The 14,991-nt window shown below is 38.7% G+C and overlaps 1 protein-coding gene across 1 annotated transcript in view; it reads left to right on the top strand.

Moving 5' to 3' along the window:
• GTF2B (general transcription factor IIB) overlaps positions 1 to 14,314 on the top strand; it is a 31,980-nt gene extending 17,666 nt beyond the window's left edge. Inside the window, exons 3-7 of the mRNA XM_035018110.1 lie at positions 3,954 to 4,087; positions 8,748 to 8,894; positions 9,027 to 9,156; positions 11,655 to 11,936; positions 14,095 to 14,314. Of these exons, the coding sequence (XP_034874001.1) occupies positions 3,954 to 4,087; positions 8,748 to 8,894; positions 9,027 to 9,156; positions 11,655 to 11,936; positions 14,095 to 14,228 (827 nt within the window). The 3' untranslated portion in view covers positions 14,229 to 14,314. The remainder of the gene's footprint in view (positions 1 to 3,953; positions 4,088 to 8,747; positions 8,895 to 9,026; positions 9,157 to 11,654; positions 11,937 to 14,094) is intronic.
• Positions 14,315 to 14,991: the final 677 nt, after the last annotated feature.

Consider the following 14,991-nt stretch of genomic DNA (forward strand, 5'->3'; position numbering starts at 1 on the left):
GGGAGGTTTTGTATGTGTGTGCGTGTTTGTGTGCATGTGTTTATCGGCAGGCTGCTGCTTTGCCAGAGGTTGATTATACCTAAACATTATGGCTGCCTTGTGCAGTTACTCTTGAAAAGATTATGTATTGCAGTTTTCTTCCAGAGCAACTTTTAAAATGCTGCCTCATTTAGGTTTTCTTCAAATGAAAATCCTTTATGCACTCTGATTTTTCTGAATGGTCTGCCCTGTTCTGTTACTCATGCACTTCATCTGATGGTCCAGTTATAGTTTCCTGATATGCTATTTGAGTTATTCTGGAAATTTTATTTCTTATAAATGCTATGTTTTGAGCAGTAAAATGTAAAAAGAGGGAATGGCTCTTAGCACAAATCACAGATTATTGAATGAGTCATGTAGATTGTTCCCACGTATGTGGAAAATTACATCACTACCAAGTTCTGGCTTTTCTATTTATACTATCCTAGGCCAGCTTCCCCCTAACCCGCTTTTCCCCCTAATCCGTCTTTCTTTTTAAAGGCATTACAAAGCAACCAATAAAAGAAACTCATGGTAGGTTATTTTGAGGGCCAAAAGGAAAATGCTATGAAATAAAGTCAAGCAAGATGCTTCATCTTTAGATTTCTAGAGAGACTTAAAAGTTGTGAGCGTACCTCCCTACCTTTTCATTTATGCTGTTCTCTTAATACCTTCTTTAAAATATTACAAATTAATGATGACATTTGATTTTTTTTTTTTGAACTTAGAATTTAGCAAGTAACTCCAAATATGAAGGCCATAGTTTTTTGTTTTGCGCATGTTCTCTGACTAGGAAAGTTAGATTCACATTTTTCCCTTTGAAAACATAGTGCATGGGGCACCTGGGTGGCTCAGTCAGTTAAGCATCTGACTCTTGATTTCAACTCACATCATGATCTCAGGATTGTGGGATCCACTGCATCTGGCTCCAGCTCGGCAGGGAGTCTGTCTGAGATTCTCTCTCTCCCTCCCACTCTGCCCCTTCTCTTCTCCCCCGACCCCTCTCCCAACTCGTATGCGCCTTCTCTCTCTTTAAAATAAATAAATAAAATGTTTTTTTAAAAAAAATGAAAACAGGTTCCTGGGTGGCTCATTCAGTTAAGCGTCTGCCTTCAGCTCAGGTCATGATCCCAGGGTCCTGGGCTCCCTGCTCAGTGGGGAGTCTGCTTCTTCCTCTCCCTCTACAGCAACCCCCCACTTGCTCTCTCTCGCTCTTTTCACTTTCTCAAATAAATAATCTTAAAAAAAAAAAAGAAAACATAGTACATGGAGACATCAGAGTATCACTTTAATTGGTGGATGCTATTAAAGGGGCCAAACTGTTTAAAAATCTTGTTTTGTTGTTGATGATACAGATATGGTGAATAGAGCTTTTCATGGAATGGGCACAATATGATTTAATTTTAGGAAAAAACCTACACATGAATTAAAAAGGCAGAAAATAGGGCACCTGGGTGGCTCAGTTGGTTAACCAACTGCCTTCAGCTCAGGTCATGATCCCGGAGTCCCAGGATCGAATCCCGCATCAGGCTCCCTGCTTGGCAGGGAGTCTGCTTCTCCCTCTGACCCTACCCCCTCTTGTGCTCTGTCTCTCAAATAAATAAATAAAATCTTAAAAAAAAAAGGCAGAAAATATATATACCAAAGTATTTACAGTGGTTTTCTCTGGTGTTGAGAATACAGGTAATTTTTTTTTTGCTTATATATTTATATTAATATATATATTGGTAGGCAAGCATTAGTATTTTTATAAAAAGGAAGAAAAATCGGTCTCTTTAGAGTAGTCTCCTTGAGACAAGAGCCTTGTTTAGTTAATATTGCAATAAGACTTCAGTCTATAATTACAGGTTTTGTTACTTTCAGGTAAGTTTTAAAAATCTTAGAACTGCTTCCCAAGTTTAGTGATGTTTGTTTTTATGAGGAGGAAGCAGAGTAATCCGTCATGACGGTGCTATCCATTTAACCTTTCTGTCCTTATTTTGGGCCACCTGCTCAACCTCTCATCTACTGAAGTTGCGTTATAAACTGTTCTCCCTGCTTCTGCCTTCCTTGGCCATTCTTACTACATATAGGTATGGCACGTGGGGACCCTACCTCTCATCTCAGTTCCCTTGTGACAGGAACACTTGATAATCCAAGTGATGTCTGGTTACTCCCAAGTGATTGGAGTGTTCAAAGAAAAATAAAGTATTCCAAAACCATCAGGATTGAATGATCCCATTGCACATTTACCTGCTTTCTTAAATAATAACACTAGGATTATATTATGATTATTATATTTGGAGTATAAGCATTTTAATTAACTACATAGAAAATAGTTCAGAAGACTTAGCAGAGTCTACATAATTTCCTTCCTTCCTTTTCTCTTTGCTGCCCCTCTGATCAAATACCTGTAGCAGAGTACTCTGCTACTTTCAAAGTCTAATGTGGAGACAAATGTTTTATAACTGGTGCCTCTCCTTATTCCCCTCACCAAAAGGAGCGAAATGTCAGAATATCTGTCCTCTTATTTTCATTTTCATAGCAGCCAATAGCTAATATCAAGCACTCATTTTGAACTTTTTAATCACTTGACCTGCAATGTACCTGTATTCATTTATTTAATCTTTATAGTCTTTAAATTGTACGGTTGTTGGGGAAATTGAAAGTTGAGAAATGACATAATTCGTCCAAGGCTAAGTGGCCAGTGGTAGAGCCCATGCTCATAACCATTATGTTCATGACTGTCAGTACCAGAACATCTTTTAATTGCTGAGGTAACGGATTTCTTCCGTTTCTTTCTCCTTTCTGTTCAGGCAGCAATACAAATGGGCTGGTTCCTGCTTTCAGTTTTATCACACTTTGGTGGAAGAGCTGAGGCTTTACAGATGCAGTAGGGAACAGCAGGTTTTGGGATCTGAGGCACATTTCAGTTCTAGTTGGGTGATCTTAGCCAATTAATTTTATTTCCAAAGTGGCAGTAAAAGTGGTACCTACCTTTACGAGGCTCTGAGGATTAAAAGAGAACATTCACACAATGGCAGCGTATGCAGGTGTTCAGGGGTGACCCTTGTCACTGTGGAGACGTTACTAGCCACTGAGCACCCCCTCCAAAGCAGTAATCAACCAGATCTGTTCATAACTGTTTTTGGCAGGACCTATTTTGCCACTGGCTCTTTGCTTAAAAAGAAAAGTTTCCCTGCCTGGCTTTGTTCTCACTGGCTCTAGGCTTAACATTTTATTCTCTGTATAAATTATTTGGCCAAAAATATTTTTTTGTCCAATAGTTACTAAAACATAAGTTTAGGCCTAGTTCTCTGCAAAGCATTTCCCATGAAAATAACTTTTTATATGAAACTGTGTGCATTAATACCATTGTGAGCAGTGTTTTCTGTTTTTTTTTTTTCTGTGCCTCTTGCAAATTTTGGTTCTGAATCATATTATTTTATCTTTGCATCACATATGAATAGCTTTATTTTGCCATTTGTCTTTATTTTGACTAATTCTTTTTCTTCCAAGAGTTAGAATATGACTAATCATAGCATAATGTTCAAAGAGGGTTATTATTGGGGGCGCCTGGGCAGCTCAGTCGGTTAAGCGTCTGCCTTCGGCTCAGGTCATGATCCCAGGGTTCTGGGATCGAGCCCCACATCAGGCTTCCTGCTCAGTGGGTGGGAGTCTGCTTCTCCCTCTACCCCCCCCCCCCCCGTTCTTGATCTCTCTCTCTCACTCTCTCAAAAAAATAAATTTTTAAAAATAAATAAAGAGGGTTATTATTGGACTGGCACAGTTGTTAAAGGAATGCTTCAGGCCACATGTCTGAGACATGATACTTATGCTGGAGCCTAGACGTCCATGTTGAGATTTCCTAGGAATAAGGGCTGCGTTGGGTATTACACAGTGTTCAGTAAATCCTGCCTTGACAAGATCATTTAGATTTGTGTTTATATTCTTAGGTGACCGGGTTATCGATGTGGGGTCTGAATGGAGAACTTTCAGCAATGATAAAGCAACAAAAGATCCATCCCGAGTTGGAGACTCTCAGAATCCTCTTCTGAGTGATGGAGATTTGTCTACCATGATTGGCAAGGTAATAGATCCCCTCGGCAGGAAACATAAAGTGTGGACTGACCAAAGACCTGGGAGTTGGGGAACTTTGCAAAAGTATCCATCACTGCCCCCATGAGGAATTTTGACCTGAGAATAAGATTTACCAGTAATACTATTGTGAATGATTTTTCCCTTACACATTTCCTCCACCTTAAAGGGGAGAGAACAGGTCGTGATTACAGAGTCTATGTCTCAGGCCCTTGTTTCCATGAAGCCCATTTTGCATAAAGATTCTTTATGAGTTCATATTGATATGTTCCTTGAATACTATGAATGTCTTTTCTCTCCGCCCCCCCCACATTACCTAAGATAAATTGTAGCTCAGTATAGCCTGTTTTCTAATACTGGTGGATTTACGACTTACGTAAGTGACGTATGTAAGCTTCATGTTCGTCATCAGTGAGAGTAAGAGTACTTCATAGAAATTTTGAGGGTTACATGGGAATGTAGATAAAGTATTTACAGCACACGTGTAGTGTGTGTTCAGTAAATGGTAGCTACTGCTGTTAGATAAGGCAGCAGTATAATTTGTCTGGCAACCTGTCTGTTTTTTGCTCTTTTATCTGAATTGGAAGGAGTGGTGGCAATATTCCAAAGAACTAAGCGAGGGATGCGATTTCAGGACTTAATCTATACTATTGCAGTCTATTTTCAAGAAAATATTATGAAAAAGCAGGTCATTATTTTTTCATGCTCTATAAAGTACGTATAAAATTTGAAAAACAGTGTAGGCTAGGTTAAAGTTGATAGTATTCAGAAATATCTTTGGGTGATTTCTACATTTACTTTAGCTTTACAGGCTGGGGAAAAAAAGTATACTGAGGACATTTTAAAATCTCAGATTGCCACAAATTGACACTGTGACTTTTTTTAGTGTTTAATTTTTTCAAAAGGAAATACATGACTCAAACACAAATGTAAAAAGAACAATTTTCTTTACCCTTGACCCCCAAATTCAGTTCCCACTGCAACCCCCTTTCCCTGTCAGAAACCAGTAACACTATCGCTAGTTTTCTCCTGTATCCTTTGACAGTTGTTTATCTTACATGGCAAAAGAGAGTTTTTTAAGATGCTACATTTGTCATATACTAGATTTTTGTATGTATTTGGGAATATTTCCGGACTTTCTATCCTTTCTCTGTCCTGGCTCCGGCCGTCAGATGTCATACCATACTGTTAGTATCTAGTAGCTTTAGTTCTTCTTTAGTTCTGCTCTGCTTTCTCAGCATTTTCTTCACTTGTCTTTTCCATTTAAAGGTTAGGATGGATCACTTTTTAAAAAAAAAAAAAAAATTATTTTCAGTGAGGTTTTGGTTAGATAGATTTGCAAATTGACTTAGGGAAGATCGACTTCTTCCTGATAAATCTTCTGTCCAAAAACATAGTATGCCTTTCCATTTCCTTAAGTCGTATGTGTCCTTCTAGAGAGGTTTTCTTCATAAAAGTCTTGTATGTTTAAGTTGATTCCTAGATACTTACCTTTTTTGTTGTTTTGCAATTGGAGTATTTTTCTTTCATTGCCTTATAACTGGCTATACATATGAAGGCTATTGATTTCTGTTTAATTTTGACCTTGCCTCTAATGGATTCTATGATTTATAGCAGTTTTACAGTGATTTTGAGTATTTTAGGTGTTCAAAAATACTATCTGCAAATAGTTTATCGCTTCCTTCCCAAATTAGTACTTCTGATTTTTCTCTTGCCTTATTTTATTTTTAATTTTTGATGTTTTTTTATTTTAAGTAAACTCCACGCCACACGTGGGGCTTGAACTCACAACCCCAAGGTCAAGAGCTACATGCTCTACTGACTGCACCAGCCAGGTGCCCCCCCGCCCCCCCCGCCGCTTGCTCTTCTGCCTAATTTTAAAATAATTACACCAGTATAGTTAATATAATTGTTATCTAGGTACATTATGTAATTATAATTACATTATATTGGTCAGTTTTCCTAATACAGGCGTACCTCAGAGATACTGCGGGTTTGGTTCCAAATATCACAATAGAGGGAGTTAAATGCCTTTTTTTAGTTTCCCAGTACATAGAAAAGTCTTATTTACACTATTAAGTGTGCAGTAGCATTATGTTTAAAAAAATGCATATACCTTAATTTAAAAATACTTTATTGCTAAAAAATGCTAACCATCATCTGAGCTTTCAGTGAATTATGATCTTTTTGCTGGTGGCGGGTCTTGCTTCGATGTGATGGTTGCTGAATGGTAGGTGGCTCTGGCAGTTTCTTAAAATAATGAAGTTTGCCCCATCGATTGCCTCTTCTTTTCACATGCAATTTCTCTGTAGCCTGTGTTCCATAGCGTTTTACCCACAGCAGAACTTCTCTCAGTATTGGAGTCGGTCCTCTCAAACCCTGCCGCTGCTTTATCAACTAAGTTTAGTTAATATTCCAAATCCTTTGTTGTCATTTCAACCATCTTCACAGCATCTTCACCAGCAGTAGATTTGAGCTCAGGACACCACTGTCTTTGCTCATCCATGACAAGCAGCTCCTCAGACGTGAGAGTTCGGTCATGAGATCGCAGCCGTCCAGTCACATGTTCAGGCTCCCCTGCTGCTTCTAGTCCTCTCGCTCTTTCTACCGCCTCTGCAGTTCCTGCCTCCACTGGAGTCCCGAGCCCTCCAAGTCACCCATGAGGGCTGCAATCAACTTCCAGACTCCTGTTCATGTTGATACTATGACCTCTTCTCATGAATCAGCATCTAGAATGGTGAATTCTTTCCAGTTCTTCAGTGTAGTCTGCCCAGGGCCATCAGAGGAAACATTGTCTATGGCACCTGTAGCCTTATGAAATGTGTTTCCTAAATAAGACTTGAAAGTTGAAATGACTCTTTGATCCATGGGCTGCAGGATGGATTGGATATTGTGTTAGCAGGCATGAGAACAACAGTAATCCCATTGTTCAGCTCCATCTCAGAGCTCCTGGATGACCAGATGCATTGTCAATGAGCAGTCATATTTTGAAAGCAATTTTTTTTTCTGAGCAGTAGTTCTCAGCAGTGGACTTAAAATACTTAGTAAGCCATGTTATAAGTAGATGTGCTGTCATCCAGGCTTTGTTGTTTCATTTCTAAAGCACAGGCAAAATAGATAGCACGATTCTTAGGGGCCCTAGGATTTTCAGAATGGTACATGAACATTGGCTTCAACTTCAAGTCACCAGCTGCATTAGCCCCTAACAACAGACACAGGCTGTTGAAGCTTTGAAGCCAGGCATTGACCTCTCTCTCCTCTCTAGCTCAGGAAGTCCTAGATGGCATGTTCTTCTAAAAGAAGGCTGTTGCATCTACATTGCAAATCTGTTGTTGAGTGTACCACCTTCATGAATTCTCGTAGCTGGGTCTTCTGGAGAACTTGGTGCAGCTTCTGTGTCAGCACTTCCTGCCTCACCTTGTGCTTTATGTTATAGAGAGCTTCTTTCCTTCAACCTCAGGAACCAACCTTTGCTAGCTTTCAGCTCCTCTCCTCGGGCTTCCTCATGTCTCTGAGCCTTCACAGAATTGAAGAGAGTTAGGGCCTTGCTCTGGCTTAAGGGAATGTGGTGGCTGGTTTGATCTTCCATCCAGGCCACTAACACTTTCTCCATATCAGCAAGAAGGCTGTTTCACCTTCTTATCATTTGCGTGTTCACTGGAGTAGCACTTTAATTTCCTTCAAGAACTTCTCCTTGGCATTCACAGCGTGGCTGTGTTTGGCACAAGAGGCCTAGCTTTCAGCCTGTCTCAGCTTCTGACATGCCTTCCTTTACTAAGGTTAATCATTTCTAGCCTTTGATTTAAAGTGAGAAGCAAGTGACTATTCCTTTGACTCCAACAGAGAGAAGCCCTTACAGGGTTATTAATTGGCCTAATTTCAATATTGTTGAGTCTCAGGAAATAGGCCCGAGGAGAGGGAGAGAGATGGGGGAACAGCAGCTCAGGGGAGCAGTCAGAGAGCACAGTTTATTAAGCTTGCCGTCTTCTAAGTATGCACTTCGTGGAGCCGCAAAACAATTATAACAGTAACATCAAAGATCCCTGCTCACAGATCACCATCAGAAATATAATAAGTTTGAAATGTTGCAAGAATTACTAACATGTGACAGAGACCTGAAGTGAGCAAATGCTGTTGGAAGAATGGCACCAGTAGACTTGCTTAACGTAGGGTTGCCGTAAACCTTCAATTTGTTAACGACAGTACAAAAATACAGTCTCTGCAAAGTGCAGTAAAGTGAAGCACAATAAAACAGGGTATGCCTTTTTTCTTCATGAATCATTGTGCTGGCTTTGGGCCTGGGAGAATGATTTTCTAACTTGAAGTACCCATTTGTGGTGTTTTGTGAGTTTTTATCAAAAAATGGCTTTTGAGTTTTGTTTGCTTGCCTTTATAAAAGCACCTTTGGAGATGATCCTTTGATTTTTCTCCTTAGGTCTATTAATGTGATGGTTTATATTATTGGGTTCTCTCACAGATATTCATTTAAACAATCTCAACCTGGTACTTGTTCTACTGAGGAATGAGGCGGCACAGGGTAGATTTCTTGGGCTTATGGAGTCAGATTGTGTAAGTTATGTTTTTTTAGAAATGTCTGTTCATTCAGATTAAAAAAAATTTTTTGCATAAAGTTGTAAAACTTTGTTTTATAGGGTACAGGAGCTGCAAGTTTTGACGAATTTGGCAATTCTAAGTACCAAAATCGGAGAACAATGAGTAGTTCTGATCGAGCAATGATGAATGCTTTCAAAGAAATCACTACTATGGCAGACAGAATCAACCTCCCTCGAAATATAGTTGTAAGTTCTTGTCTGTCTCCTTTAAGCCATTCTGGCATTGACTTAGCATAATTTAATGAACACATGAAATTTTGATATTGCAACTAATTAAATGGCCTAAAGTTAATTAAACTTCGTTTCTTTGCTTTGAAGGATCGAACAAATAATTTATTCAAGCAAGTGTATGAACAGAAGAGCCTGAAGGGCAGAGCTAATGATGCCATAGCTTCCGCTTGTCTCTATATCGCCTGTAGACAAGAAGGGGTTCCCAGGACATTCAAAGGTAAGTGTTTAGTTGCAGACCAAAGTCAGGCCGCTTTGACACTACGCAGCTGTCATGTTTTCCTGGTTACATGTTGTAACCACATCTTAGTATCATTTCCAAATGCCTCTTTGTTTTGTTCCTTGACAAAAATTCATTCTGTGATCTTAACCATGTTCTTTTCAGGCTATTTTCCCAGGTGATGTCACTTTAGCCCATGTAAACTCCATGTTCTTTGCTCATGAGATCTTTTGAACTGACTCTGTTTTTGGGGACTTTGAGGCCTGGCATCATAAGCCAGAGGACGCCTTCCTTACTAGTTAAGTGTGTACACTTCATGCGTGGAAAACCATTTCTGCTCCTAGCACAGCTCTCTGCAGGTGAAGGAGTCAAGCCTTAGAAAACATCAGCGACATTTGTCTCTTGTTACACAGTTTGCACTTTCACACTCGAGTTGGAGGCTTTGAGAGAACTAGTATTTTCCGTCCAGTTTGCAGTCACGATAAATAGGTGATAGCTGTTCACACTGCTGCTGTGGTCTTTACTCTTCCACTGCCGGGTTCACTCCAGCTTAAGACTTCCATTACCTTTCGTTCGTCAGTGAATATTTTATGGCGCGGCCGTGGCTTTTATCCTCATCATCTTTTTGGTTATTACAGCTAAAACTAAGACTTTTGTTAAATTTGTTCTGAAAGTGTTTGGTAGTTTAATTTTTAGAATAACAGGGTCAAATATTTGATCTCATTTTGTTATAGCCCATAATCCCAGGGATTGCACGTGCGTATGCTTGGGAAGTATTCTTAGCTTTGAGTAACTTACTTGTGTGAATTGAAACTTAAGAGAAATTAATATTGAAATAATAAGAACCTACATTTAACTTGTTTAAAAGACTTCTTTAAAGTGTGATAAACACTTAAATTAACAGAGGGATTAACAGAGCGCCTGGATGGCTCAGTCAGTTAAGCATCCGACTCTTGGTTTTGGCTCAGGTCATGATCTCAGGATCATGAGATCGATCAAGCCCCGCACCAGGCTCTGTGCTCAAGGTAGAGTCTGCTTGAGAGTCTCTCTCCCTCCCCATCTCCCCTGCACCTCCCCCTGCTCACGCACACTCTCTCTCTAAAAATAAATATCTTTTTAAAATAACTGAGAAATTTTAAATTAGCTCTATGGGAAGTATCACTGAGAGGATTAAAGATTCATTTATAAGGCACGATTTGTTCTTTATTGAGGTAATTAGTATATCATATAACATATATATATATCATATATGCCATATGTGAGTTTGGGGTACACAGTATTATACATTTGACCCTTGAACAACATGACTTTGAACTGCATGCATCTACTTACATGCAGTTTTTCTTGACATAGTGTAGTATTATAAGTGTAGTTTCTCTTACGATTTTAATATTGTCTCTAGCTTTCTTGTAAAATACAGTGTATAATACATATACAAAATAGATGTTGACTGTTATCACTAAGGCTTTCAGTCAACAGTACGCTATTTGTAGTTAAAAAAATTTGGGGGGAGTAAAAAGTTATACCTGGATTTTTGTGCTGGGAGTTGGCGTCCCCTAACCCCTGAGTTCAGGGGTCAACTGTAATTTGACATCTGTTACATACTACAAAGTAATCACTAAAAGTCTAGTTACCATCCATCACCGTACAGTTGACTCCCTTCACTCATTTTGCCTACGCCCCAACTCCTTTCCCCTCTCATAACCACCAGTGTGTTCTCTGTGTCCATGAGTTTGTTTTTATTTGTTCATTTGTTTTGGTTTTTAGATTCCACATACAAGTAAAATCATGTGGTATCTGTCTTTCTCTCTTATTTCACTCAGCATAATACCCTCAAGGTCCGTGCATGTTGTTGCAAATGATGAGATTTCATTCTTTTTTATGGCTTAATAGTAGCCGCTGTATTGATATACCACCTCTTCATCCATCCATCCACTGATGACGTTTAGATTGTTTCCATATCTTGGCTATTGTAAATAATGCTGCAGGGAACATAGGGATGCATAAATCTTTTTGAATCCCTGTCTTTGTATTCTTTGTATAAATACCCAGAAGTGGAATAGCTGGATCATACAGTATTTGTATTCTTAGTTTTTTCAGGAACCTCCGTCTTTTTTTCCATAGTGGCTGTGCCAGTTTACATTCCCACCAACAGTGCGTGAGGGTTTTCGTTTCTCACATCCTTTTCCCTCTCTAACACTTGTTATTTCTTGTCTTTTTGATAATAGCCATTCTGACCAGTTTGAGGTGAGATCTCATTGTGGTTTTGATTTGCGTTTTCCCATAATTAGTGATGTTGAGCATCTTTTCATGTGCCTGTTGACCATCTGTATGTTGTCTTTGGAGAAATGTCTATTCAGAGCCTCTGCCCATTTTTTAATCAGGCTGTTTAGGGTATGATTGCATTTTTGCAATTAGAATGTATTTTATAATAAAAAATGATGTATTCTTAAATGAACCGTATGACTTATGTGGATTTATTGTTTTTCTTCTTTCAGAAATATGTGCCGTGTCACGAATTTCTAAGAAAGAAATTGGTAGATGTTTCAAACTTATTTTGAAGGCATTAGAAACCAGTGTGGATTTGATTACAACTGGGGACTTCATGTCCAGGTTTTGTTCCAACCTTTGTCTCCCTAAACAAGTACAGATGGCAGCGACACATATAGCCCGTAAAGCTGTGGAACTGGACTTGGTTCCTGGAAGGAGCCCGATCTCTGTGGCGGCAGCGGCCATTTACATGGCTTCCCAGGCATCGGCTGAGAAGAGGACCCAAAAAGGTAGGATTCTTCCTCAGGAAGAGTAGTGATGAAATCATGAAGGCTGTCGTATGTAATTGTATTTCCATTTTAAGTATAAAGCAGGTAAATCTGAACCCACATTTAAGAGAGAGTTTCTTCATCAGGACACCTGGGTGACTCAGATCATGATCTTGGGGTCATGAGATTGAGCCCTGTGTCAGGCTCCACCCTCGGTGGGCAGTCTGCTTGAGATTTTCTTTCCCTCTGCTCGAGTTCTCTCTCAAATAAATCTTAAAAAAAAAAAAAAAAAAGTTTCTTGGAATCAAAACAAAATCAAAACTTTGAAGCAAAATACTGTATTTTAAGTGATTCATAAATAAAAATGTTTGGAGGCATAACTGTGTATGGACATACTTTTCCCATTCAAATTAAGTATTTTAGTTTGTACATCTTTCATTTCTAGAAGTTATTTTTGTCACCCTGAAACGTTATTTTGAATAGTCCTTCTTTCCCCCTCAAAACTTAGCTTTTTAAATCTTGAGAGGTGGGGGCCACGCTTGTGTCCCCGCTTCCCGGCATGGCCTCCTACAGCTGGGCTCATCAGAAATTCCTGCTGTCTGGTTGTAACATTCTGTGAAGCCCGTTCTCTTTCTCCTTTTCAGACGTTATTCAGTTTCTTAATGAAGACACTGACAGAAGTTTCAACCTTCTACAGCCATTTTTGAGTTTACTGCTGTAGGGGAGCTTTTGAACAGAAAGCAGCGCTAAGTGAATTTCTTTACAAGCATTTATTCATTAATTCTGTGATCCTCAAAAAGATCTATAAAGAAAAAGAAGCAGTTCTAAATGTAAAAGTGAGGCAATGAGAGGACTAGCTGCACTGACTGTAATACCCTTTTAAAGAACAGCCTTTTCACCTCCGCTTAGGCTGCAGGTTTCTCTATTAATAAAAGTAATAAATTATATAGAAGAATGATTAGGAAGAAGAAGCCAACCATTAATTATTTAAATGTGCCATTATCCATTCCTTTTGGCCTCCACTCATATTTTTTAAGGAAATTTTGAGTCTTCTGGTAAAATTGAGAAGTTGAAGCTAAGCAGTATCCTTACCTTTATTCCTAGTTGTAAAGTTTATTCTAATCAACACAGAAGTGTTTATCTTGGTACTCTCTGCTGTTTGTGTTTTACATGAAGTTTTTGGGGTTTTTTGGGGCTGTAAGGCCCTTTTCTTGCCTTCCCGGCAGCCAGTTGAGAGTCACCGGTCTCCATGTCTAGAAGACAGATAGTAAATGTAATGCAACATGAGACAATGACATTTAAGACTAGCTCATTGCACATGGATGGCAGGCATCCACACTGAAAATCCATAAAACCTTAGGATTTGAATTGTGAAAAGGTGGTAAAATGAGTTTGCATTAAAGCCTGTGTTTTAAAAATCCATTTTGATTAAGTATTTATGACCAAATAATTGTCAAGTAGCAGTCCTTTGGACTTCTAATAAAAAGGAAAAAGGTGACAGTGACTTTGAAGGGTAAAAGTAGATCTACTCCTAGGCTTCCGTAATAGACTAGAAATACGTGAACTTTCAATGCTCAGTGTTATGTGTCTGTAATAGTGAAAACATCCACATGATGCTAGAATGTACATCTGTCTTAAGCAGATGTATAATGTCTGATGTACTAAGTAGAAAAAAGAGGCTGTTAGGTCAGTCTTTAACGTATGATTCCAAAAGAACCTTTTAACAAAAGAGCAGAATTAACTAGAGGTGTTGCAGAGGAACTTTTAAACACGGAAATAATAAAGTGAGTTTCTGTATAAGAATGTAATTCATGCATTACTTCCATGATCCTCAGAAAGATTTACTGTGAAGGAGAAGCAGTCAGTTCTAAATACGACGGTCATTACAGTAGGTCTCACTCCTAGTGTTGTGCCCTGAGCACCGTTCGCATGTCCTGCAGTCTCCACACGGCCGAGACAGCCCTTTGAGGTGATAGGGATACTGCCATTATTACTGTTACCAACTGTGGCCCTCCTTTCTACCTTTTAGGACGGATTTCCACTGTTAGGTTTTGAAAGGCAGCATGTCTGGGGTTTTCACTGTGGATTTTATACTACCGTATCTCACACATTGGAATGCAGGTTGTTGAAGGGAGAGGGGATGGAAATTATAATCAATACTTTGATTTTTGTCTTTTAGAAATTGGAGATATCGCTGGTGTTGCTGATGTTACAATCAGGCAGTCCTACAGGCTAATCTATCCTCGAGCCCCAGATCTGTTTCCTACAGACTTCAAATTTGACACCCCTGTGGACAAACTACCACAGCTGTAAATTGAGGCAGCTGATGTCAAACTCTTCTGAACACTGAACTTGGCCTGTTGTACATAGCCTATACCAGTGCTGGATTGAGCCTCTCTTTCATAAGGAAAAACAAAAGACATGGTACGCATTCCAGGGCTAAATAGTAATTGCTTGGCATTCTGTATGTATATACTAGTGAAACCTATTTAATGATTTAAATTTCTTATTGAATTTGCTTTCTTTTGTAGCAATCTAGGAAGCTGTATTTTGGAAGATATTTGAAATTATGTAATTCTTGAATAAAATGTTTTTCAAAACTAAAGTTTTTGTTATAATTACATGGTATATGTAATTTATAATATAATTACAAATAATGCATATCATTGCAGCTAATAAAGCTGATAGAGGTCCTTGTTTACTGTTTCTTTCCATGTATATAGTTTTGTTTTGTTTACATAACAAAGTTAGGCTTTGGGAGCCACTGTTGACACCAAGAACATCAAAGAGGGTGTGTGCGATTTATTAAAATATATATATATTGAAAAACCAGCAGTGATGAACTGGACCTTGAAAGGCATTGGCTGAAGAGATATAACAATGAGCTTATGGAGCAGAAAAGATGATGCTGGTAAATAATTAGCAGATTGCGATTTTTGGATGTTAACATTTAATTTTCTAGAACCTGCATTATCTGCAATTATTTTTATTTACTAAGATACGCATAGGGTAAAGAATATTTAAAATAGATGATTAGGCCTAGGAATGTCCAGGAATTTTTTTAATAAGTACAGCC

Source organism: Mirounga leonina, unplaced genomic scaffold, assembly GCF_011800145.1.
Source record: "Mirounga leonina isolate KUSES-001 unplaced genomic scaffold, KU_Mleo_1.0 Mir_173, whole genome shotgun sequence".
Taxonomy (NCBI): domain Eukaryota; kingdom Metazoa; phylum Chordata; class Mammalia; order Carnivora; family Phocidae; genus Mirounga; species Mirounga leonina.